This window comes from Excalfactoria chinensis, chromosome 3 (assembly GCF_039878825.1).
Source record: "Excalfactoria chinensis isolate bCotChi1 chromosome 3, bCotChi1.hap2, whole genome shotgun sequence".
Taxonomy (NCBI): domain Eukaryota; kingdom Metazoa; phylum Chordata; class Aves; order Galliformes; family Phasianidae; genus Excalfactoria; species Excalfactoria chinensis.
Window position 1 is genome coordinate 86,791,144 of NC_092827.1, and position 27,904 is coordinate 86,819,047.

General features: G+C 35.5%; 1 protein-coding gene across 4 annotated transcripts in view; it reads left to right on the forward strand.

Moving 5' to 3' along the window:
* The window catches only part of SPATA17 (spermatogenesis associated 17), an 84,509-nt gene that overhangs the window by 40,515 nt on the left and 16,090 nt on the right, over window positions 1–27,904 (forward strand). For 2 of the 4 annotated variants that reach the window (XM_072333025.1, XM_072333027.1), the window contains 4 exons: window positions 6,223–6,426; window positions 11,506–11,657; window positions 12,999–13,037; window positions 20,591–20,726. In XM_072333025.1, coding sequence (XP_072189126.1) covers window positions 6,223–6,426; window positions 11,506–11,657; window positions 12,999–13,037; window positions 20,591–20,726 — 531 coding nt within the window. The remainder of the gene's footprint in view (window positions 1–6,222; window positions 6,427–11,505; window positions 11,658–12,998; window positions 13,038–20,590; window positions 20,727–27,904) is intronic. The other 2 variants (XM_072333026.1, XM_072333028.1) reach the window with 1 other exon arrangement.

The following is a 27,904-nucleotide window of genomic DNA, read 5'->3' on the forward strand; positions in this document are numbered from 1 at the left end:
TTTTGAGGGCTGCTTTTTTAAACTCACTGCCACTTTTTGAGTTTTTAGTCATTGTCTAATCCTATAGGTTTACTACAACGAATCTGTCAGTGAGGGAAAGTTCACATGTATGCACAATACAACAGACACAGGGAACAATGGAAAAACAATTAAATATTACATGATTTTGTTCTGTATTTGGCTTTTTTGGAGAAGTGAACGAATTCTCAAGAATTTTTTCTCAATCAAAATAAATTTACGCATGGTTTCCATGGCTCCCTGTTAAGAGGGTGTTCTCCTCTCTTCTAGAGGCACTAGGTAACCACTAGTTTTACAAATTCAGAGTTACTAAGTGGTGTACTTATAAGGACTTTTCTTTACCCAGTGAGAAAAGCAGAGATTTTCAAGTTGATTTTTTTTTTAATTATTATTATTATTTTTTAAACAAAGCTAACTTTTTCTGTTATAAAAATGAGGGTAGATGAAATTTTAATTTTAAAAACATGAATAGTATCACACATTTAAATAAGTATTTTAGGGTTCTGGAAAACTTCTCCAAGTGTAAATAATGTTAGCTTACAATATATTCCTGGGCAGTAAGAAAATACATACTGTGTTTTCACACATAGTTAATGAGACATAGAATGTGTAACCACCTTCAGGGGTTATTCTTCAGACTAATCTCTTAAATTCACATTTTCACAGGGTGTTTGTAGAAGCAGGCTTATTTCAGAGGTTCCTAGAATTCGTATGTGATCCCACACTCACACGAGCTCTTAAAGAACAAGTGAGAACTCTAATGGAACTTCCCATTCCTATTTTTAAAATAAAGTCAGTAATCATGCTAAAATCCATTTTCTGCTTGTTTTGAAATCAGTTAGAAGTCAACTGAGAAGTCAATAACAAAACTTTGAATGTTGTTTCACTGTATTGTGTCTTTATAACGAGTACCTTACCATCACTCACTCATTCAAGTCATTATTCCTGATCTGGTCAAGTCATGAACAACCTGCACATGAAAGAGATTTGAGGGAACAAGCCTCAGTCAAAGAGTTAAGCAGTGAAAGGCAGATATATTTTTGGATTCCTCAGCATTTGCTGTGCGGCTGTGTTGCATATTGTGCCATACTGACCCATGCATAAATCTAAGGTTTTGTTCTTCTTTAGTCATTTTGTGTAAATACCCAAGCAGTTGTTACCTGCTTGGAGACTCGAAAAACATTCTGATTTCCTGCAGTTGAGCTCAGTGTCTGTGCAGGGTTAGTGGTTGATTTTATGATCTGTGAGCAGGGTACCAGACTTGAATGTTTCCTAGACACCTCTTTGTATAGTCTATAAAATTGCAGCCTAGTTTACTCCTAAACATGCATTTAAAATGTGATTGCATTATTGTTTTGATATCAAACAAACATTTCACAGATGAAAAGGACTGAACCAACCCTTAAAATCTGAAGGCAGAATAACAATAATTAATGTTTCTATTACTCTGTTAAAACGGTATTTATATTGAGCAGAGGACAGGTAATTAATTCCACTTGAAAGAATATACACTCCTCATCACTCATTTATGAATTCTTCTGTCTTTGAATAAAAGGGCTATCTCAAAGTTAAAATACCTTAACTACAGTAACAGGCAAGGTCCTCCAATTCATTTAGAACACATTCCTTAGAGTTTATCTTTATTATGTATTATTTTTATAAAGTTTGTGGGATCAGGCCTAAAAAGTAGCATTATCTTGGTGAGCACCAAACTGTCATTTATAAAATTGGGTGACAATTGCAAGAAAATTTTATTTTGAATTAGAATGGTGAACCAGACCATCATATTTTTCCAATATATCAATGAAGTTCACACTATATTTATTAATCGCTCATAAAAATACATATTCTTATTAGTTTAAAAGTAGCAGATTATTCTTGTTAAGCCTCTGTAATGTGTTTTAAATAATTTGAAGTTTCAAATTTGATTTAGTGAACATAATTTCATTGTACTTGTTGCTAGATTATTATTATTATACAGAATTTTAATAGATGAATATTTACCCAATCATCGTCACATTAGAGATATCCTATTTTCATAATGCACTGAATATTTTGATAGGCTGTAATAAACTATTTATTTAGTAGTTTTAAATTTATTTTTTCTTACAGATGTGGCTGCAGCATCATTTAAGCAAGGGTTTTTCTTGTGAATCATTAATGTTTTAAGGTATTTCTTTTACCTCCCAGAGAAACTATATCTGGGGATTAACAAGATTGTTCACTGGAATTCATGTGGAAGCATAACTGCAGTAGCTGAGAAACGATCATGTTTCCTTTTAGTTCTCAGCAAGAGTAATTGAATGTTGAATATCTTACTAAACGCTGGACTGTGACAGTGTGTTAACACTCCGACTATCTCCTAACAGCAGGGCAATTATTTGCTGAGTGGGATTTTTATAAATCCCCTGGCAGTAGTATGTCCTGATAATTATGATGAAGTGCACTGGTCAGTGTTGATTCAGCAATCCCTTCTCTAGCAAATATTTCATTCACAGCTCTCCTTCATGCTTTTACTTTTATGGCTTTTAAAGATCTCTTAGCTCCTCTCTCAGCTTGCTTAGTTTTTTTACAAATTACAGTGGAGAAAGAAAGGTTTTTGAATTTAGTCCCTATTTTGCTGAAGTCTCTTCTGTCTCCTTAAGTGCATTTTGAAGAAGGAATTATTTAAGACATTATTAAAAGAACAGAGTTAGAAAGTAGAGCCTTATTCATGGTCTCATTGTGACAATTTCTTACAAAGACCACCTCCGTCTAAGGTATTTTTTTTGCATATAACTGTTAATAGAAGCATTTATATTCATGATACATGTTATTTCAGAATTTCTGAGTTGATATGAAAAATAAATTAAAATATACCTATATTGTAGTTGAGTTGAATTACAGTAAAATGTATTTTTAATACATGAGGATACATTCTCTACTGACTTCATCCTTGCAGTTTCTCTTCAGCTTATCTTCATTGATTTAATTTTTCATGTATGTAATAATTTGCAAAGTAGTTTCTCCACTGTATCTTCCAGGGCATGTCTTGTTTGGAATAGTGGATGTAAATTTAATTACTTGAAGTCAAGAAATGAGATATATTTTAATTCATAAGTAAAACTGCAACATCATTGTTCACATTTTATTATACCACTCATGACCACTGATCTCTTTTCTGAGGAGCTCTCTAGCATAATCAACACCATCCTGCCTTTTCCTTTCTACTTCTGCCTTTTCTCTTTCTCCCCCTTCCTCCTTGTACTTTGTTTCTTTTGCTGCATAGTTTTGTTTTCAAGTCAAGCTCCTAAATAATTTCTTTGTTATATTCAGGGAAAACATATCAATTACATTTTTCTGTGTTGATAATGACAAAGAGATAGAGACAAAAAAAAAAAAAGGTCATTCTATGGCATACATTAAGTTTAGGATTAGAGATGTAAATGATGCAGAATATTAAAAAATATACACATTAAATTATTTTTTCTAGTATATATATACATACATATAGTATGCCAACATTAATTACAAATGTAAGAAAATATTTGGGAGAAACTAAATGATAGAGTGTTAGAAATGCAAAATCATTCAAAATATTAATGTAATGCTAAGGATGACTGGGTAACAAATGGTACATTTGCCAGTATGCTTGACCTGACACAATTAATATTCCAGGTCATGCTTGGGTTTCCATGATGGAAGGTCTGAGGCTGAGAATTCTAGGGCAAAAATATATCTATTGTATAACTCATTTCTCTCCCTCCCCCCCCGCCTTTTTTTTTTTTTTTTTCCCCCTTTTTTCCTCTGACGGGTGAGAACCATAGTCTTATAAAAATAAATAAAAAAATCTGTGCTTTCACACCTCATTTGCCATATTCACCACTGGGCCACCATTCAGCAGAAGAGGCTGATGCAAGGAGGTCAGCAAGAAGCTATTAGCAGAGTCATCTCCTGAGATTACCTTGGTCTTATTGAGTTGGAAGTTAGCATGACAGTACTGCAAATAACTCAGCTGCAGGTTTTTTAACAGTAGCACAAATTTCCCCATAGTGTTTGTCACTTTGGAAAATTGTTCCTGGAAATAAAGTCCCAGAAATCTGGCTTTGACAGAAGACTTTCTGAGTTGTGAAGAACATGAGTACAGAAAAATGTCATACTCCCTACAGAAGAGATGATACTTTCTGAAACCTATCATAATATTTGGGAGGGTAAAATATATTCTTGTGGACTGAAGGTGAAGAAAATATTGAAATCAAAGTATGAGTTAGTATTTCATGATATTTTTCTGCCATTACTGCAGTACTAACTACAGTAGTTTTGTAGTTGAGAGGATATTGTATTAAAGAAGGGATAAGATGAAGTTCAAGTTTTTAACTTATAGTAAATGTCTCAAGAAGATATGAAAATCTATTAAATGCCAAGGGCTTTGATCCTTCAGATTCTTATATTTCTGCATACTGCCATCTCTCTGCAGAGGGTAGAGTGAATAGGGCATTCTTCAGTGCACCACACATACACAAGGAATGGCACAAATGACTCTGATTTGCAAAGACATTTTAAAATTAATGGAAGCAATTTTACCAGAGATTGGTTTGAACTAGAAAATAGAATCAAACTCATCCCCTACCAAACTTTTCTAATTTTAAATCTAGGCTTAAAACCTACCCACAAACCTTGGGGATTTTAGAGTAAATTTGTATTAATTTTATCTATCTAGATACAAACTCTACTGATTGCTCTGCTATCTTTCTGTTTGAATACTTGAACACATATAATTAAAATGTAAAGTAATTAACAGGATTGCTTGAAAAATCATTAGTTAAAATGCACTTCGTAATTAATTTTGACCCAGATCTTACATAGAGTTTCAGCAATAGAAAGCACAACATCTTGTAAAGTGTCCAGCTGGCCTCACAAGTGTTCCTCACTAAAAATCCAAATCTGTTTTTGTATTTGTTATACTATTTGTATTTTTAACCTGATAGTATGTGAAAACAGAGCAATGAAATACGACTCTTATTTAAGGCAACTTTTCAGCAATCATAATCCAAACGACACTGAAATCAGTGGGTTCCCAAACCTATTATGGCTAATTTAAGTGTCTAATTTAAGTGCTAAAAGTCAATCCAATTTGTGCACCTTGAGACAGCTACATTTCAGTGTTTGAACACTGTATGAAGTACACATTGCTGCCAAATGTTTGAACAAAGAAATGTCAAGAACATGCGTAGTATCACAATATAGATTACAAAATACAGTTTCAGAATGCCATTATACTCATGTGGCTATTAATACTTCTCTAAAAATGAAGTATAGAAGCAATGCCATTCCTTACAGCACTGAGTAACACATGGACTTCTGTTTTGCAGTCACTCATAATCACACAGATTAATCCTGCTTGCCAGGTATCTGAAGCATGGACCTCTATAATTTAGTTTGATAACCTGATGAGCAGAAGGAACAACCAGTAGTTGTTTGGCATGAGTACGTTTTTACCACTTATTTCTATTCATGTCCTTTTTACCATCACACAGTTACACTGATAATGTAGTGGGATAGTTTACACAAAGAAGCAAATGTGTAACATGGAACAAAAATAATTGGTCAGGCCCAGAACACTTACAGAATTTGAGCTTATAGCCCTTAAAATTTACTAAAAATATTTTGGATAGGCTTCCATCTTTGATTATTTTTGTCCTTTAAGTAAGGTGAAAATTAGCCATACTTCACTTTTTTGAGACAGGGAATTGTGATTTCCCAGTAGGATCTGCTAATGAAAAATGCAGTAGAGCTAATAGGGATTATTCAGTTCTTTCAGCTCCAAGATGTATGCACTTCAGGAGGAGGAGGCTTAAGAAAAGTAAGGCTGGGAACATATACTTTTTTACTTACTTTTCGCCGCATCTCTAAAATGATGTCTTTTTTATTCTGTTTATTCAGTACTTCTTAGCAAATAAATATAATAATAATAATGATGATAATAATAATAACTGAGCTTTAAAATGACCTTAAAAGTATTAAGAATGTTGCAAGTATTCTGTTGTACATAGGGTTCAATTTCAGGTGCGTGAAGATCATCTGTGCATTTCTTGCTTGTATAAAATGAAAGTTACGTGCATTCAAAGTACTGAAACACAGATTATACATTACATTATCCTGTTTAAACATTTCTGTGAAGAGAACTGTAAGTTGAAGTCAAAAGTAACCTCATCTTCTGTTCAGATTGCAGGCATATACAATTCACCGTTCAGAAAATCCCCAGATCCAATGGAACTGCTGCTCCGGCAGTCAAAGCCATTGAGCCACAGGCAGCAGCGAGTAAAGAGTCCCTTCACATATGATCTGTATGACTGGCCTACCTGTAAAAGACCTCCAGCTTTCCCCACAGGAGAGCCTCTGCCACCTATTGGCAGACAGAAACCTCAGGTAACATTATTCAATATCTCTTCGACTGCTTTTGTTTAAGTATTTTATGGATAATTTTCATTTATAGAACTCATGCTTGCATTCAGGACATAAGTCTTTGAAACAAATCTGTCTTAAAGAAAAGTATGTTATGTAAAAACAAGGAAATGTGATTCTCTAGTCTTTTCTTTGAAGAAAGAGAAATGTCATTTCTGAGACTCAAAGAGATCTGTTATAACTGAGTATCATCAGTTCTGCCCCTCTGCTCCATGTGAGGAGCTGCAGCTGCCATGAGGTCTCCCCTCAGCTCCTCTGCTCTGAGATGAACGAGCCATGGGTCCTCTCATACCTTGTCCTCTAGATCCTTCACCACTTTCATAGCCCCCCTTTGGATGCTGTCTAATAGTTTTATGTCTTTCTTGTATTTTGGCACTCAGACCTGCACTCAGTGACAGAGTGAGGCTTCACAATGCAGAGCAGATTGGGACAGTCCTTCCTCTCACCTGACAGCAGTGCTGGATCTGGAGCACCCAAGGGGTACAACTGGCCCTTTGGACTTCTGGGTTCAACTTGCTGTCAACCAGAATCCTCAGCTATCTTTTTGTGGGACTACTTTCCAGCCTATTATCCCCAAGTCTATGCATATGTGTAGATTTGCCCCATCCCAGGTGCAGAATCTGGCACTTGCTTCAATCTGTTGGTGATTGCCAAGCTCTCCAATTTGTCAAGATCTCTCTGCACAACCTCTCTACCCTCAAGGTATTCAACTGCTTCTCTCAATATAGTGTCATCCACAAACTTAGTACGCATTTAAGTTCTGCATCCAAGTACTTGATGAAAACATTAAAAAGAACTGGCCCTAAAATGGAACCCTTCAGAATCCCATGGGTTTGTTTGTTTGTTTGTATGTTTTAGAAAGACAGTGGTTCTAAATAAGACCTTATCAAAGCTACCATTTAACTGAAAAAAATAAGTAACAGTAATGAGCCATTAACAATATATAATTTATCTTTATTGGTATTTAGCTACTCTGAATTGACATAGCTATTTCCAAGTACAGTCTTAAGTCTGAGCTCCAGATAGGTTCAAACTTTGTTCAGCTATGCCATCTGCCACAGTTTACATGTGGTATATTGGTTGGATTTGCCACGGTCTCACAGGCTAACACACACTCAAGAGGCTTTTCTCACCTTTGTATCGCATCTGACTTGTCCAGAGGAGGACAAGTCAGTATCCGTGATGGGATGTGAAAGCAGAAGTAATTGGGTTAGAGCACAAGGAACAGGTGCAGATCTGCCAGAAATAGAGGTGAGTCCCACAGAGGTCCACACTGCTTGTAATAATAAGGATCAACTTCAAATAAATTTTCCACCTTTGTCCTTCCCTCCATTTGTCTGCACACTTTGGCTGTTTAAGCTTCCTCATATAATGAGCTAATTGACTCACGTTAAACCCAAGTCAAAGCATGACCCAACTGTTTAGTGATCAGGGAGTTTGAAATTGAATGTATGCTCAAAACCAGATACATATGACATTATAGCTTTGTCTTCTGGGACCAAAGGGCTGTGACAGTCCTTCAGCAGGATGTGACTAAATGCATTGTCTCTCAGGAAAAAGAGGAAGATTTTGCATAGATGGTAATGGTACAGGAGTTGTGCTTTTTTAATAGTGAGAAGTCATAGCTTTTACATTGCTAACTTGCTCTTGCAAAACCACTTTGTTGTATATAAAGAATCTTACAAGCTTCAGTTTGGGTGTGGAATATTTTATAGATGTTTCTAAGTTCAGATGTACACACAGCAGTAGTGCACATACAGCCTTCCAGAACAAACCAGAAGAGTCCTGTTTATTTTCTGCACCTCAAAGAGGGAATTTACTATATAATACTTTAATCCTTTCAGCACCCTGGGATGTACACTGTGGGGCAAATTTTCAAAGCACAGCGCATGGATTTAGCTGCGCGACTCTTATTGATGTTAATGGGAGTCACACGGCTAAATCCCTGCACAACACTTTGACAATTTAGGGTTGTATTGTCTAAAGAAAGGACACTGTTTTGAGCTGATGAAACAGCTGGAAATAAAAACCCATCAGAATACATCATCCTGAAAGTTGTCCAGTGTGACAGTAAGGAATTTAATTACTAGCTATACTTGTGTCCTAGTTCTCTGTGATAGCGCCTTCTGGCACCATGCTTCTTTTTCCTGTGTATGTGTGTCACATCCAGGGTGAGCCACTTGTTACTCCACTGTTCATCCAGATATCTAGAAACTGTGTTGCCAATAGGGTTGGATATATTGTATAAGAATTATATGTGCTTAAAACAACGAAAATTAGCTATCTACTAGCATTCTCTTGGGTAATTGGTATTTAGCATTTTGTACGTAAGCTCTGTGTATGTGAGATAGTGTATGTAAATGTTCTAATGATGCTTGTATGTTAGTTATTACAGATCTAACATTTTTATTACTAAGATAACTAGAACTACAGCTTGATGGAAGTTGAGATAATTCTAAAATTAGTCCAATATTCATTCAAAGGCATTTATAACAGAAAGTAATTTCCCATTTTTAGGGGACTTTTTTCCTTTTATCCATGCTGGTGACTGTCCTGGCATGGAGACAGTAAAGAATCTAAGAGTTTGTGTAGATTTTATCACAAGTTTCTGATTTTATGATGAATTAGTAAGAATGCCTACCTGCTGACCCTTTTATTTGGTAGACAAATCTGTAGCAATAATATTTATGCTATTTGGTGTTGATTCAAAAACATAACATAGGGTGTGAGTGTCTTTCAGGGTGAAAATTCCCTTTTGAAGCAGAATGGCTGAGGTGCTTGTAAGCATTGCAGATGTGAAAATATTTTTAAGTGCCATTATTTATTTTTTTTTTCACAGATTACTACAGATTTTGGGGTTCATCTTGTAAAATGGAATAGGCAAATGGATTTTTTAGAGGTCTTGTCATTTGAAATATATAGGTGCTTATTGCTAGATAGATTTCTACAAATACATGACACAGAGAAATGGAAAATTCTAAAGGGAAGTTAGAGTAAACTCAATATTCTGCAATACGCCTCACTTTCATTAGTGATGACACCGCCTTACTGGGGAGACTTTTGCATAGTTAAACTCTTTTTGTCTTCCTTTCATTGGTTATTTGCTGTGTTCTACTGATTCCATTAGAACTATGAATTGAGAAAGAGTTACAAGTTCTAAGAAACTGAAGAGAGAGAAAAAAGCTTCCTTGGACACCTGAATTGGCCCTTACACTTGTGAAATATGAGTCCATTTTCTATAATGAAGAAGAAATAGAATATTCGAAAAGCAAACATATTTGTTCTGATATTACTTGACAAAAGTTTCTTTCCTCTTTTCTCTGTATACCCAGCTCTGCAAACATCTTACAATAGAGACCGCTTATCATTTTATTAACAATTTAAAACTTACTTTATATCTCAATCGTTTCCCCAAGAATTTAAAACTTATTTTATATCTTGATCATTACTTAATGTATTATTAGAATATTGTTTCCCAGTTGTAATGACCTTTTATAGTATTAGTTATTCTCTTACAAGCAATGCAATTTTCATTCTGTTTTAAAAGACTCACTGTAGTCTTGCTAAATGAACTTTTTTTTCTTCTTTTTTTGTTTTTGTGGAGACTTTTAGAAAGTGAAATCAATAGAGTGTCTGCAATAAGTTTAAGCAATACGCTTGCTTACTTACTAAGATCTTTAAAAAGATCTCCAAATCACGATGCTGTGTCTTTAAAAAGTAAAGTTCCAGTAAAAATCCATTAAGTACTTTCAAATATAGCAATCCTCCTGTCCAGCTGTGAAAAGTACTAGATGATACTTATTTGCCATTTGTGTTATTTACGGTCCATGACTTTTATGGTAACTGGTTCCTATTATTGGTTTCTATTAATGTAAAACATAAGTGAACATAAATGAGGCGTGAATCATTTCTTTTTATTAGCCCCGCAGTCTTCACTCAGTGCTTGCAGTAACTCCAGCTGTGACTTGTTAGTGATAACCTATTTAAAGAAGAATATCTTAAAGAATAAAGACTGTGATTAGGATTCTTTGTCTGCTCATAGTTTCCAAAGGTTTCGCTAGTTCATTGCTGGATCAGCAATGGTGAAAATAAAATAAAAATTAATTAGTAACACTTCTAAATCCAGAGTTGCCACTAAATTGTCCTGAGCATAATATAGCACTAATTGTACTCTAGGTAAGTTCTCAATGGTTATTACTAAAAGGAAGATAAGATGTATGTCACTTTGATCATTCAGGAAAGGACTTTCTCCTGCTGTTTATCTGTGCTGCTAAATGGTAGATGCTGGTATGATCACTTATTAAGCAGTGTAACCTGAGGAGGAAAGTTCTCTATGTATACATATATGTATTCTCTCTCTATATAGACTATGTGTATGTACATATGCATGTGTGTATAATATAGATGTATGCACACACATAAAATAAATAGGAGCTTTTAGGATTTTTTTTTTTTAGACTAGCCAGATAAATGTGGAATTTGATTTTACAAAAAGTGACTATGCAGTTACATTATGGTGGTCATTAGTTTGAATTGCATTAGAAGAATTATGTTTTAAGTCACGTATCAGGATCCCTTCCACATACTTTTATTGTTAAAATTGAAAAGAGCATGTTCTTTAAGGTGAAATGTGATTTATCCTATGAAAAGGAAAAGATTTTCTGCCTAAGCAGAATCTAGATGAATCTAATACTTGTATATCAGATTTTATTTCACCATTTTTTTCAAGAAAAAAAATAAGCTCTCCTAATCAGTTCTAACAATGTATTGTTTTAAAATAATAATTATTTATTAGAACCTAAATAAATTTAGACTGCACATTTCTCATACTCTCCGTGGGGCTTTAAAGCATGTTGTCAACCTTTGTGTTATCTGTAACTCTCTATCAAAATGAACTGCTTTAATTAATTTGGAAGAAAAGTCTTGCTACACTTCCCAGGCACTCTGTGCCCTCTTTCATCAGTGATGTGTCATGAATAAAAGGAGGAAGTAAAAGAACTATAGCCCCACAATAAAACACTTACATTATCCTATACCTTTCAGGGGCCTTTTCGTGATACTGCTGAAGTATTGCGGCAGCGCTACAAGCCTTTGGAGCCAACCTTGCGAGTGGCAGCATCAATCAGTTCACCACTAGAGAAGGCCAGAGAGGAAATGAAAAGGGAGGAATGGATAAAATGTATACATGAGCATGAGTAAGTTCTTTGTTGTTTTTCTTTTTTTTCATATATTGTTATGAGAAGGTTTTCTTTATTCTGTTGCTTTCAGAAACCTTTCATGCCAGGCAAAATGAAATGTCAGACCTGACAGCTTACTAGCAAATATTCTCTGTACGTACTTCTAAATCTTTGTCCTTAGATTATAAACTCTTCAGGGCAGAGACCTTATCTTGTAATTGTGAGACATGTACCTTCTATCTCTATGAATCAATAGATCTTGCCATAATAGTACTATGTGATGCAACAGATGGGCTTAATGGGAAATAAGCAAACAAATGCAAATTCCTTTTTGCCATACGTGCTTTGCTGAGGAACACATACTGTTTCAGTCCTCATTGTCAAGCATTTTCCGAACTATGAGAAGAGAAATGTTACATGCTGATAAGACTTGCTTTCTCTTCAAGTAGACTACCAAAACTCACTTGGAAGGGAAGGGAGCATATGTTGCGCATGTTAGAACAAGATTTTTAAATACTATAATAACTTTTGTAGCAGTTTGTCTTTCTGAGACACAGCATTTGTAATAGCATGAGAGAAACCAGCTCGTTTTCCATACAATCCCTAATACTGACGTAATCTATCCAAAAAGATTGGAGGTTATTGCAAAAATTGCTCCAGCTCTTTTCTTATTGTGATGGAACACTTTTGTCCAATCATAATAAAGCCTATTAACTCACCTGTTCGGTCTTTGTAGTTAACTAGAAACAAATGATGTTTTGTCAGCTTTTCCCTTGAATTCCTGCTCTTAGCAACTATTTGATAATTAAATACCAGAATTCTAGACAGAAAGGAATTCCTTTTCCTTGTGAGCAGCCCATGATCCACTGGTTCACTAGGATGTGATTCTTTGCTGTCAGCTCCATATTGTACATGTTAGCTTAAGGACTGGAACTTCAGTATGCTAGAATCAAATCAGTATGCTAGAATCAAATGGATTTGCACTTTTAATTTTTGATTATTAAATCTTTTCTTGTATTTTCCCTAATTGAATATTAACGGTGATATTAGAAGGAGATTCAGCTTAAAAAAGAAATCTCTTTGTTCAGCTACTTTTGTTCTATTTTTTTCTATTTGCTAACAGAAATAACGCATAGTATTATTTTGATTCCTTATATACTAAACACAATAGGGAAACTTTAAAAGTGTACCTCAGCTTTCTGTTCTTTCCCGTTTGTTGTTATTCAGAATGAGGAAAAGCATCTTAATTTTCAAATCTCAGTTTCAATTTGAACTGACTTTTTAATTCTTATTTTTAACTTATTTTACTGAAATCTAGAAAACACTGAGTAATAACTAACCTTTATCTCTCAATTAAAGTGTTCTTTTCACTGAGAAGATTTTGATTATTCATTCCAGGTAAGGAGGAATTAAGTCCTTTGCTTATGAATATATGGTCTCCAGTCCTTATTTGATAAGATTTACCTCTGAGGTCATTATGTGTTCACTTTCAAGTCTTATCTTGAAATATTTATTTTTCTTTCTTTCTGCTAAGTGAATCTTTAAGGTTTTAGACTTGTACAGTTCAAATCTGGGCATGCCAACTTTGACAGATATCAGTTGATCTGCAGTCTTTATTTACCATATGGGTAAAGAAGCATTTAGTGCCATCCTTAATGCACAGAAGCAGTAATTCTCAGCTTCATGCACACTAAATGTATAGTGGATTATACATTTTCAGGCTGTGCTTGTTCCGTTTGTGCTTCAGATTCAACCAACCATGCAAGGGTCACATCTGTAACCTTGAAAAGGTGATGACAGAGCTGCAGGTCATCATCAGGACTAACACTCACTAGTAATGCCGCAGCTGCTGTGTGGTATGGTGGTCTCCAGGGAGGAGTCAACAAAGGGTTACTCGGATTCTACAGTAATCCTTTTCTCAGCAGTGTCTATTATGAATTGACAAATTTCTTGTCTCTTTCTATGTAATTGTGTACTTTGGGACTGTATTTCTTCCTGGTTGTGCTTCCTATGCTTATCATTCTGATATTTTAGAAAATGAGAGAAAGAGCAGAGGAACTGTCTGACATTTATGGTAAAGCTGGTGTTTGAATATAAGAAGAAACAGAGACCGTGATCTGCATTTTTCAAGAATGAATATTGGTGTTTTATAGCTGTTATATCAGACCACACAGAATTCCCGCCATATTTTGTTTAAAAAAGCAAACAAACAAACAAACAAAGCTCTGAAATCGCTTTATACATTTGTCTCTAAACATTTCAAGCTCTGAGAAACTTCTTGCTTCTGATAAATGCAGAAATAATTGAGGAAGCTTTGGGAGAGGTTCAGGTAGGCAGCAGCAGTGCTAATGCCAAATAAATGAGTAAATTTTGTGTATGCTTGTAGCAACTGCTGGATTTTACTATTTTTTACTGAAAGAGCAACTGGGCAATCTAACCTAATAAGGATGATTCCCTTTTCGTGCGTAATTGAAGCCGTTACTGCCTTATTGTGCTATTTTTCATACAAATGAAGTGATTTCCCTCTCCACTTGGAGAGGAATGACAATTGGACTCCTTTGGGATGACCACTTAATAAACTAGTGTCTAGTTTGAGACACCAAGTGCCGGATGCAGCATATTTAGATCACTGAGCATGAAAAGTTCTTTACTCTGTCGTGTGCAGCAATGTACAGGCCTGATTTTCCAGAGAACAGAAATGTAAATTGCAAATTATTTTCATTAATTTTGTCAAAAGCTGTCTCAGATAATATGGCTCATGATCCAAAGTATACTATTAAATATCTTTATGAAGTCCGCATACATCAGAATGAGTTGCAGTGTGGTGACAGAATAAGGGTACCACAGTGATAACCAAGGCATCAGGCAAGTCACCTCAGTGCTGGCTCTCTGTGCTCAGAGCTGCACTAGAGGCAGCCACACCAGTCCTGAACACAGGGATTCACCTGTGTGCAGCAGAATGCAATGTTTGCACACCGTGTCTCACACTTGTTTCAGCAAGATGCTTTCTTTGAAAACCAGCATAGGTGCTTTTGTGCTACACAGTGATGTGCTCAAAGATGCACTTGAAGACATCAGTGTCAAAATGTGCAAAGCAATAAAGGTAATAAAAATATAAGAAAACAAGTTGCTCTTATTTGATAAAATTTTAACATTTTTAAAAAATCTTATTTTTATGCTTTTAAGTTCTTTCACTCTATTTCTGACATAGCTGCAGTGAAAATGGCCACTATGTTTTGTGTCACGCAGATATGACACATTTGAAAACTTTGTTCAAATTATGCTTAGTTTTTCATACGCTTTGCAACTTCTGCAATCTGCATATTTTCCGAGCTGTTATTGTATTATGATAAACAGGGATTATCATATATTTTCAGATAATGTTTTCTTAACAATTCAACTTCTATTTGTAACTCTTCCATTTATTTTAATTACTAGCACAGTGTGCAACATTTATTAATCAGCAGAGTCTTTTTAAGTTAAACTACTAAATTAGCTAACCCCATTAACACAGAATACTCCAAACAAGCAGTAATAGGAGAGGTAGTTACTGTGCAAATCGTATTATACATGCGGGTGCTCTAGGGCACAGTTAAGCATGATTACCCTCTTTTGATCCAGTATTCCTCTGCTTCTTCCAGCTAATTTCCAGTGGAAATTTACAAAGTAGCGCCTTCATTTTTCCATCTTAATTTTTCTAATGAAGTTCTAGTACTTTATAACACTGGGGATGCAGATTAATAAGTCTGTATAATTAAGAAGTTCTGGAATTTACTATAGAAGAGATCTCTTTTACTTCCTGCAGGAACTAGACAGTGCTTTTCTTCATCACTGTACAGTATTGCGGGCATGGCTTAAATAAAGAGAGAGACAAAGAACTCTTAGATTTTCTCCTATTAGGATGAGGATGACTGATAGTTTATTGCAAAACTACCCACATGTATGTAGCACATAACTACAGACAAGATTTGTAAGAACGCATCCCAAAGAAGTTTGTCTTGCAGAAATGCTGTGCTGATCTTCTAAGATGCACTAAGTAAAATATGCTTCATAAAAAACTTTGATTTCTAATGTACACTCATTATGAACTACATAATGGCAGCTCTGTTGCCATTGTTTTGCTGTGGGAAACCATTGTGGTTGTTTGTTTTTTTTGCTTTGTTCACCAAACATAAAGATGAAGTGTTGGCTTAGAGCAATGACTTCAGGTAAAAGCTGAATCTGAAAGCTTGAAATTCATTACATGTTTCATTTAAAAAACAAACAAAAGAGGGGTGGGGGTGGGGAGGGAGAAGAGTCACAGCTTCCAGATGGTTTGTTTAGAGCTAATTGTTCATGGTCCTTACAGTCAGAGGGAGCTTCTTTTCATCTGTGTTAGGTCAAGGCAACATGAGGCATCTGCAGCTTCTCTGAGCAGCCTGTTTCAAGTTCTCATCACCCTCACAGAGAAGACTTTTTCCCTAATTTCTGATCTAAATCTACCCTTTTCTAGTTTAAAATTGCTACTTCTTGTCCTGTGACAGCATTCCCTGACAAATCCTCCCTCTTGTTTGCCCTGCTGCACAGGCAGCTTTCTCTCATGGACTGCCATAGATACTAGAGTCCATATCTGCTGCCACTTCTCTCAGCTTGGTCAGGCTAACTAGAAAGCCTTCCACATTTATGAAGCCTCTAGGAACAGGAGACAGGGGAAAGAAGAAATAATAAGTGAAGAGATGCAGGAAGAAAGAGCATGAGGGGGGCAAAATATATAGAAAGGAAGAATTAGAGAGATTAAATTAGTGGCAGCCTCGTAATACAGAACAGAATGAATGGAGGGACGGAAAAAAAGCAAGTTTTATTTTTATTAACGGGTATTTAAGGTATCTTTTGAAATGTAAATATATACCACTAACCACTGTCAAGTCTAGGACTGCCTACTAATTCAAGGCTTCTAGGTCTTTTTTCTTGCTAATTCAGTCCAACAGATTGTGGTCCTGGAAAAACTGCAACTGACTTTTGTTACCAGTGACAGTGCCAGCTGTGGTCCTGGTCCTCTCTCATTTTGTTTATATAATAATGCTATTTGCAGAACCTGAGGTAGTTTCTCCTTTTGGTTCCCTCTCTTTCACCTTGTATTTTATGTATTTTTGGTACATCTCATTTAAGATTTTGTGATGGACAAAATGAAACCACTTTTTCTTTTTTTATTTACTTCTTTGGAGAAAACTCACCTCATGTTAAACCAGGAAATTTTAGAAAGGCTCAGCTTATGTTGACTATGCCTTGTGGCATAACGTGACATCAACATGGAAATTAATTCTTCTTTCATCCTGCTACTCTTTTTTACTGTCTTCTTTTACTGAAACCCTTCAAGAGCTTCTGAATTTACATTTAAGAGAGAAGAAAAACTGAAATCCAGATATAAGAATCCTACCCAAGTGAACTTCTTGTGGTAGAAGCTACTGTGGTCTGAGTTTGGGCAGTTCATAATGTTTATCTGAATTTGATTATTTTCTCCTTCGATCATTCTCTTCTATCACATTCAAAGCACAAAGTTTGGGAAAAACTCCGTTAGGTGTCTATATAGAGCTACAGAACAGAGCCATTACTGAATTTTATTACAGAGCTATTGCTTTTTTACTGCAATTATTGGTTGCAGGGCTATAATGACTTCCATATAACTCTCATTATTTTGGTTATCTACTTAACACACACATACAAGAATGTTTTAATGTTATTTTATTTACTTATTCACGTAGAATGATTTTTGCTTGCTTTAAACAGACATTGAATTTGCAAACATCTTTTCTTGTAGCTAGATACTTGTCCCTGTCAGCATCTGCTCACATAGCTCTGACCTGCAATTTTCACAGTCAAATGTTGCAACTTTATTTCTACCACATTCAAAGATGAAACAGTGGTTATCTCCATTCAGACTGCTGTTTATGAAAGAATGATATGTAAGTGACATTTAGACTCTAAACATTGCTTATTATTGAGCAAGAATTGATCATACAGAACAAAAAAATAAAAATTACTGCTTCATGCCATCATATCCCATTATATCTTTAGTGTTCTTTAATTTCCATTTTAGTTCTCTTTTATTGTTCAATGTTAAAAATAAGTCATAGTTGCTTTAACTTTTTTCCTCAACCACAAACATATATTATGGGTTGATTTACTCCAGTCAGTGGTCTTAGAGAAGATATGTAGTAGAATGTGGAAGATTATATTTGTGCTAATTTGTGTGTAGTGTACACGGTTAGCTGTGTACTCACAGTCCTAAAACATTAAAATATAAATATAGATATTTGTTTGAGCATGTATGGTATGTATGTATGGTAGAGCATACAGAGTATGATCTGAAGATAATGCCTCCTATATTTTGTGATATTCCAATGATGCCACCATCGTTTCCAATGCATTGAAGCATATTCAGCTCCTCACATAGTTTCTATGTCATCATCTCCTGATTCATCTGGATGAGCTGATCAAAATACTCTTCATTTTGTGATGTGACAGCTGTGCATGGCCATCTGGAACATGGCTTGTCTTCCATGTTACTGTTTCCGTTGCTGAAACACACCACCCATCACTTCACTGAGCTCACATCCACTCTTTGGTCTCCATAAATATCCAGCAAGCATTGATGAATGTCAAGGGGTGCCATTTTTTCCATGTGGAGGAATTCAGTCACACCCCTTGTTTGATATGCTCTTACATGTCAGACACCATTTTGTCAGGCTGCCCCTCTGCTGCCATCTGTCACATGGGAAAAAAATGTAGTGAAATATTGGTATGAAGGTTCAGCCTCTACTGCCATACCACCAGTATCTGTCTCTGACATTGTGGGCCAAGATCATAAATAGGAAACATTACTTTCAGAGCAGCCCTAGTGGATTACTCTGAGTACTGGTCTGATAATAAATAAATAAATAAAAATGGTCCGCAGTGCAGTCAAGCACTCCACCTTGGAAGTGCTATATGGAAAACTAGAATCATTATTGTTTTCCTTTACTTTATCTTCTATTCTTCTCAATATATATTTTTTTACTGACATATTTTGTATAAATTTTACTGATGTAGTATTCATATTGAATTATGAATGTTATGGCTCAACTAAATTCTATGCATATATAGGCAAATCCCTAAACTGCTAGCCTTGTCTTCTCAGCTATCCAATCCCCTGAGAAAGCCAATTTCCTTTCATGTCTGAACAAAAGAAAAATGTACTATTAAAATGCAATTCAGAAGTGATAAAAACTGCAAGTGGAGCAGCCGGCTCACAGCACCTTCGATGTATTCTGTGGGACACTGGGGCCGCATTAATTTTTGTGTGCTTGTGATGTCCATCCCATGTGCAAATTAGCATTACAAGTACCATAATCTGTCTTATGTGAGAGTGTCCTTTCCCAGGAGCATACACATGCTACTACAGATTTGTATAATTTAAAAGTCTGCTAACTCAGTGTTTTTCCCATGCTAACTTTACATAATATTTTTTGTGGTACTTGATAGAGTAAATTGCTACAACTAGTAAAAATGCAAAATAGTTTATTTTTATGAAGTGGAATTTAAATACAACAGCAACAACAACAAAAAAGAAACAAACACAACAAGCCCACCCAAACAGCTTCTGATGGATTATTTAGTGAAAATAATTTTCTCAGTCTGTATCAGCCAAGAGACAGAAAGAAAGTTTTTATTATCCCTCTCTTCATAAAAATTTGACTATCTAACTCTCATAGGGACTCTATGTACTGAAATGATTTCAACTACTGAAAAGGTTTTAATTAATTACACATGTGGCAGTTAAAGTAGTGCTTTAAGCTCCTGAAACAGGTATTTCTAACTTAATAGTTCTTCTGCACTTGTAAAGAACATGCCTTGTTTTTGTTTGGTTTTTTATTATTTATTTATTCATTTATTTATTGCAATACCAGCAATGAAGAGCTTCCTTCATGTGATTTTCTGAGGTGAAACTAAGATATCTTTGTAGGCTCTCTTTCATATCTTTTATATATGAAGTGTCCTTTACCTTCCTTCACATAGTTTACTGTGGGTCCAATCCGGAGCACTTGTCCATGAGATTAGGGGTGTCTGAAAACCTCTTATATGTCCAAAGCAGGTAGCTGGAATTTCACTGTATTGTGGCAGTATGCAAGAAGAGAGTTCACACTTGGTATGATCAAAGACAAAAGAATCAAGCTCCAAAAGATCACTTAGCAGGAAATACTGATCACTTCAGAGTAAATTACACAATTTGCAAATTTAAAAGAAACCACTGATTTACCTTGTGTCCTGCCAATATGTGAATATCGATAGTATTATCTATACATTTTCATTCTGACAAAATAGACTACAGTCTGTTTTACTTTAACAGCTGCCAAAGGATTCATTTTCTGTTTTGATATACAGAAGGGGATCTTTCTGGTTCAATTTAGATTTGATTTATACTTAAATTGCTGACATCTTGAAATATTTCCATCCTAATGGAACAATCAAGTTGAAGCTGTGTTGTGTGTCTTTTGGACTACACCACTTGTAAGATGAATGCAAGGCTCTCTACTTGTGCATGGTTTGTGCTTTCCATTGACTTGTGGCATGGACTGCATTGCCTGTATCAAGAAGCAAATCACTGCACACTGAACCTTGTTCATTTCCTCCTTGCTCACATCCATTGGTAGGACAGATGCAGCCAAAGTAATAATCTAGTAATACAAGTCATATGCTGTTGAAGCTCAATAGCTCTTTGTTCCAATTTTCTTTTTAAAAAGCAGTTATAAGAAAAAATTATGTAATATTTTTCACAATACCGGGGTTGGGAGGCTGCTACATCAAGAAATTAGAGTGGGAAATATCAGGAATGCATGTCCACACAATATCCTAATTCGCTGATATTTGATTTACATAAATCCTGTGGCATTCAGAGTCGTATGTAGTAATTTTGAAATATTCTTAAATTTCAGATTTTTGCCATTTTCTTCATATCATAAAAATAAGAAATATGAGCTGTCAATTCATGCATCAGAAAAAAAAGGCAAAGAAACTTATGGAATTAAGCATTTCCGAGAAGTACAGCCTAATAAGTGGATAGCAGGAAAGGTAAGTCACCGCAAAAATTAAAGAATGGCTTACTTTTTTTTAAGAAAGTTACTGTATGTGATAGGACCTAATCCTGAGATAATCAAAGCCAATATTTCTAGCATGTTATAAAATCACATTGAGCTATTGTGATATCAAGCTTCCTCAACACTCTGGTAAGTTAAATCTGAGGAAATTCAACACATCTCCCATCTACTAGATATGGATTTAAAAGCATGCGTAAGTACATATCCGGTTCTATCAATTTTGTAAAGTTTTGCTGTTTCTGTGTTGCCTTTCTTCATTTAAGATATAATACATATATTTACTTTTACACATGAAGACAAACCTTTCGAAAATTATGGAAAAAATGCACCAGAAACATTATATTGCATGTATTCTTCAAAAAGTAGTACAAGTGAATAAAAAATTATTTTTGTTTTTTAGATCGTTTCTTTGTCAGAAACACATATTTCCAGTTCTGTGGTGCTATAAGAAATAGTTTTGCTCTGAACTTTCAATGTTATATAAACTATTTTCAGTGGTTGAAACCTAATACAGTATGAGATTTCAAAAGTCTGAAAAGTTCCATCACTTACCAAGCTTACACTTACAGAAAAAGGAACACTGAACAACTTGCTTCTTACCTATTTTTCAGATACATAGCAACTTTAGGAAACTAAAGGTTCAGAACTTCTGTATCTTCACAGTAGGCTTATACAAAAAACAGAAAAGGATTTGTTTTTTTAAATCATGTGTCAACTCCTGCAAAACCAAATACACTCTCTGAAACTATATGAAAAAGGAATTACATTCTTAGGATAGTACAATTGTATAGAATTAGTGAAAAAAGATGAAAATGAGCAAAAACAGCACTCTAACATGTTTGTAGATGTGTTTGTATTACTATTTTTTTTTCATTAGATATCATAATCACATTATAATTTCCCTGTATTAGAAAGATACGGATCTGGCAGAGCAGTTCTAGTGCAAGGCCTCAAAGATGATAAGGTGGAGCATCTTTGATATAAGAAGATGCTAAGAGAGCTGGAACTCTTCAGTTTGGAGATTATCAGGGGCATCTCACTAATGTGTTTAAATTCCTAGTGGGAAGGAATGAAAAAGATGGAACAAAATTCTTAGTACTATCTAGTGAGTCCATACTGTGAGTGTGATCAAACACTAGCACACATTGTCCGTGAGGTTTTTGAAATTGCCTTCTTTTCGTTGGAGATATTCAAAACCCAAATGTGGGCCAACAGCTCTAGCAGGTTTTGCTTGAGCAAGGGCATGGAATAGGTGATCTGAAGAGGTCACTTTCAACCTAAGTAATTCTGAGAGTTTTTAAGATGTGATTACTTACTTCCTTGGAACTAACTTATCCTTGTAAGTATATAATAAGTTCCAAGGAAATTTAGTTTGAGAGCAATTAGTGGAGGATGGACTTGATTGGAGTCCAACTGCATGAGTATTACATATGTATGTAAAACAGTATAAAGATTTGTTGGTCATACTTATCTTACACTTTAAAGATTCTCCCTCTTCCAGTCCTTGGCAGTTCTTGATCAGACTGAAATGACAATATAATAAAATGTATTATATGTATATATGTATTATATAAATTATGGGACTAATCTGATATCACTGAACTGATTTCTGATCTTGGATATATTTCAACCTAAATCTCTGGAGACGTATAGCCGTATGTGTTAACTCAACATGACAAACAGCCTTCCAACTCCCATTTTTAATCAAAATTAACCTTCATTTTGGAGTTTTGCTTAACAATTCATCTGTTTAATGCAGTCATTTTGGGAGGTTTCCATGAGATTATATATATTTTAATACATTATTACACCCTGAATAACTGATAACTGTCAGGATGTATATTCCACTTCTTAAAGTAGCATGGTAGATAAATCTTTCTTATCATTGCTGATAAGAAAAGGTGTGGTGTAATTTCTTCCAGGGAGGCAGTTCTGTGGTTAGTGGGTCAATAGCCAGATTCCTCTGATCCACTGAAGTATTATTTGATACTAACTGCCTTTTTAAAAATTGTGTATTAAAAAGGTTTTCTGTGTGTCCATGTGCATGTTCGGGCTGTATTTCCTTCAGATTTATATATATATATGCATCTTAATTCAAGTTACAGAATTAGTATGCAAATTATATAATTCAGAAGCAAAATGAGCAATAATGAAAAGTAATGCCTTGTAATACTTCCTCTGGAGTACTTACACTTAGCTTTCAAAAATCTTACTATGCTAAGGAAAAACTAGTTCTGTTATTCAATAAAAACTAAAACAGTTAAGAAATGTAGTGATAATTTACTTCTAGAGGAGGAAGAGAATGTTTTTATCCAGTTGTAAACTACTATATAAATAAAAATGCATTCATATTATTAAAGTTGAAGCAATGTATGTCTAAATACCTTGGATCACTTTTGATTTATGTGTGAGAAATACCAATATAAAAAATAAATAAATAAATAAAATTTACCAGTCACTGTGAGTTTAATCTACAGTGATAGGTCCCAAAATAGCTGGACAGTCAGGGGATCAAATACACTAACTATAATCTTTCAGTTGTCAAAACACTCACATATGTTCATATTTACTGAAGCAGAAATGATAGCTTACAGCCTTTAATTGGTATTGGAGTTAGTTTGCGTATGCATTTTAGAAAACTGACTTAAATGACAGCATTAAATGTTTTCTTATTTGGAAAATTCAGGACGTGATGTTTGAAGACATTCTTCGCTGAAATACTCTTTCCTCTGATGCCTTATTAGAGTTGAATTACAGCACAACTGCATCACTGTTTCATTATTTGCAGAGGCATTTTGGCCCTAAACAGAATTTTATTATCTACAAAGCATAAAAATATCCAGTACTGCAAGGAATTAATTTAGAGAACCTAAGCATATTGCACAGAACATAAAGTTGACCTTTACCGTCTACAGCTTTTGGAATGGAGTGGGATGTGGAACACATCATAGATTTAATGTGGCACAACGCTGTCTGCAGAAACTTGGGTGGGACTGTGACTGCCTGCCCATTGCACCCGATGATTGAATCTGCTGTCACCAGCATCCTGATAATAATGAACATTCAGCTTAACGACCGTGATTATGATTATCATAATTGATGTGCAAGTGCAGTGTGTGGGGATCATTACAGCTGAACTGTACAGCAGAGAAACATGCCTTAGTTATGGATAATTTTACTTTTATGCATTGATTGGGATAAAATATGCCTTTCAAGTTCAACAGGCCAGTGTAATATAATTTTAGGAAGACTTCTACATGTATGAATTGATGATTATGAGCTTCCTGCAAAACAGTCATTCTGCCTGTTTGTTTTGAATTGTTTCATTCCATTAATAATGGGAAATAATTAAACAATTAGATGTTGAGTGGAAATCACTTATAGAGTACTGCCAGCATTAATCAAATATCAAGCTGAAATATTTCTGATTGTGATGGCCTTGCATAGGCTAGGAAAAACAGCACTTGTATTACACCACCAACTAAATTCCAGTTATGTTGGAGCAGTAGAAACTGGGCTGTAGTTACCATCAATATCATTTTCATGCTGTATTGTGTAACCATTAGAGCAAACCATAATTGTTGGGTATATAAATGGTATAGCTTCCACCTCTGTCACCAGAGGCAGAGCTAAATGAATTAAGCTAAGAGCTTAATTCAGGCAGTGTGGATAAAAGCACAAAGCACAACCAGCAGTTTCCACCTTTTTTGCTGGATAGTGATTGCCATCAGCTGAGAATAGGTGAAGCTGCAGAAGTATTCCGTTCAGTCATATAATGACTTGTAGATGGACTTCAAGCTCAAGGTTATAAAATGAATGTTAGGATATTAGTATAATGCTAGGTATTTCATTGATTTGCAGAAGGTATAAATTCTTCCTCTTTGTTCAAGAACTTGCAGAAGTGTCCTATTTGGGATAACAGAGGTAACAGATCATGGGAAAAAAGTCTAACTTGCTTTCTACCATAAGGAAGATTGCAAGAATCAGGTCTCCATGAGTGTCTCAGCTGTTCTTATGTTAGTTTACTGAGTATTGAGTTTCAGTGATGAAAAAGAAAACTTGAGTGTTGAGGAAATCCATGCTATTTTGTATGATGTCTGTTGCCTCTGGAACTTCAATAGTTTCAGTTGTTTCATTGTTACTTGTGATATAGAACAAGTTGAGCAGCATTTTAATTTTCACCTGTGCAGGAGAGATGGCCTGAAAATCTCAGATCCTTAGAAAGTGAGCAGGACTTTTGTACACACATGACTTTTGTACATAGTCAACCCATTTCCTTTCACATTCTTCTGAAGCCACCATGTTCTGTAGTTTCACAGAATAACTGTATTGTATTACTGCAAAAGAAGTATACTATTTGTGTTTTTCCACCTCTTCCTACACTGAAATTTATCTAAATTTCACTTTAACTCGACTTTTCTTAGTCTGGCAGCAATTATATCTGAGATAATATATGTGATTTTTTTTTTCTTTTAACTTTTTCTTAGACTAACAGTTTCTTAAGGAATTTGCTTGGTTTCTTTTCTTTTTGATCAGAAGGAAAAAATAATAAAGTACACAAGCATATTTTCTAGCACAGAGTAGTATCCCTGGGGAATATGGATCTGTTCTATCAGCCTTATTAAATGATTTAAAAATGTAAACACCATACTTACTAGTATGCTTTGTAAGAGAAGTTTCTAATATACATGAGGTAGGACATTCTGAGTATCAGATTCTTAGTTTCTCCAGTATAATTGCAATGTGTTTTCCTAAGCAATGTAAAGTCGACATAATGTGGCAGCTAGAAGTGGCTCTCTTGTAGGGGAATTATTAGGTGATCTGTAAGAGTTTGCGTTTTACACTACTGATTTCTTCATGAGCCATGTCAGGGATAAGAGTTGTTCAAAAACTGTGTTGCACTCTAGCAGTCTCTGGCCAGAGACACAGCTCCTGTGTAATTATTACTGCTAGTGTAACTTCATGGATCTATTCAGATGTTTCAGATGAACCCTTAGCATGAGTTATCCTGGTGGATGAGAAACTTAACATGAGCCAGCAGTGTGCTCTTGCAGCTCAGAAAGCAAATGGTATCCTGGCCCCATTAGAAGAGGGGTGGCCAGCAGGGACAGGGAGGTGATTGTCCCTCTATACTCTGTCCTCCTGAGGCCCCATCTGGAGTACCATGTCCAAGTCTGGGGCCCCCAGTACAAGAAAGACAGGGAGCTGCTGGAGAGGGTCCAGAGGAGGGCAACAAAAGATGATCAGAGGGCTGGAGCACCTCCCCTACAAAGTCAAGCTCAGGGAGCTGAGCTTGTTCAGCCCAGTGGAGAGAAGACTGTGGGGTGACCTTGTTGCAACCTTCCAGTACCTAAAGGGATCCTAAACAGGAGGGGAAACAACTATTCACAAGAGTAGATAATAGCAGGGGGAAATGGTTTTAAGTTGAAGGAGGAAAGATTTAGGTTGGATATCACCTGGGATATTCTTTACCAGGAGAGCGGTGAGGTGCTGGAACAGGATGCCTGGAGGGGTTGTGGATGCCCCATTCTTGGAGGTGCTCAAGGCCACATCAGGGCCCCAGGCAGCCTGATCTAGTATTAGATATGGAGGTTGGCAGCCTTGGCTATGGGCAGGGGTGCTGGAGGTTGATGATCCTCCAGGTCCCTTCCAACCCAAGCTATTCTATGATTCTATCATTCTATGATAATCAGCTCTCTTGTTCCAAGTTAAGGTTGCTTTCCAATGCTTTGCTTCTTACCATATGTCCTAAACCAAATTAAATAATCAAAATCCAATAATCTGATCCTACAGCTATGCATTCTATATAATTCATGAAAAGACATTCTCTTGGATTTTCTCTGCTGTCCTCATTGTGAGTCAGAGCACTTCTGTATCCTCATGCTATACTCCTTGACTCCACATAGGGTGATTCCCACAACAGCATCACTCTTTGGAACTGTGAGATCCTTGGAGCTCAGGCATTTGACTACAGTCTTGGATAGGTGGTGCTAAAAAGAAAAGCAAACATGCAGAAAGCCAGGAATGGGTGAAAAACAACAGTGAGGGCAGCAGACGTTACCTCAGATTTGCAGGAGTAAAGTGAAATCTCTTTCATATGATTCATCCATTCAGACTTCTAGGAAAGAAAAACAGAATTTCAACTTGTGATTGTTGGCATAACGATTTTTCCAGATTCCTTGACCAATGCTATATTTACAGAAATACATCTTATTATAAAGATCCCTTTCAGAATTCCCATTTTAAAAGTTTCTGTGTGGAGGTTTTTCTCATTTGAAGAAACATTCTTCAGGTCACTGCTACTGTGCTGCCCTTAAAAAACACTACTCATTGAGTAGTGCAAATGATTATTAAGTATCAGCCATCTCTGAAATTACTTTATTAAGAGGGAAAGGAAAGCTAAAATTATGAAGCAAATTAAAAGATACCCAATGGCTGCTGTTTAACTAAATATAGAAGAGAATGGGTGGATAACTGGAAGGCTGGAAAGAAAAGCTGGAAAAGCAAAGGTTGCTGATGACTTACAGGGTATGATTTTGAAGGAATAATACAAAGTGGTGACTGGGATGAGTCAAACCATTCAGTTGGTTATTTGCATAAGAAAAGATACTGTCACTATTCTTTTAATCAAATCCATTCTATTAGTTATTTGTCGGTAACTAGTTAAATATTTTATAAATCCTGATTTTCAGTCCTGTGATTTCTCAACGGGAAAATGCAGTCCCTTGATGATGATCCAAGGCTTTGAAGAATAAATTGATTCGAAAGAGAAAATTAGATGGTACTTATTATACTGTCTAACTAGCAATCCAGTGTCATTTGTCTGTAGGATGATAAATGTCTGGCTTTGCCTACCTTCCTCATTTAATAATGCAACTTGCATGTTTGTAGTATAGAAAGAAAATCTTGCCTTTTAGTAAGTTAACTTTACCCAGTATTTTTTGAGGGAGGTAGGTATATATATTTAACTTCCCAATTTATGTGTTGCTCAAACATTTTAAGAGGTCTCATTTAATGAGGAAAAAAAGCTTTACTAATAGAGTATCTTGCATAGTTTTTCAGTGCGCACAGACCTTACAGCAACTTGTGGCAGAGCTTTAAGTCCAAAAACAAACAAACAAACAAAAAAAAAACACCTGTAAGTGAAGCTGG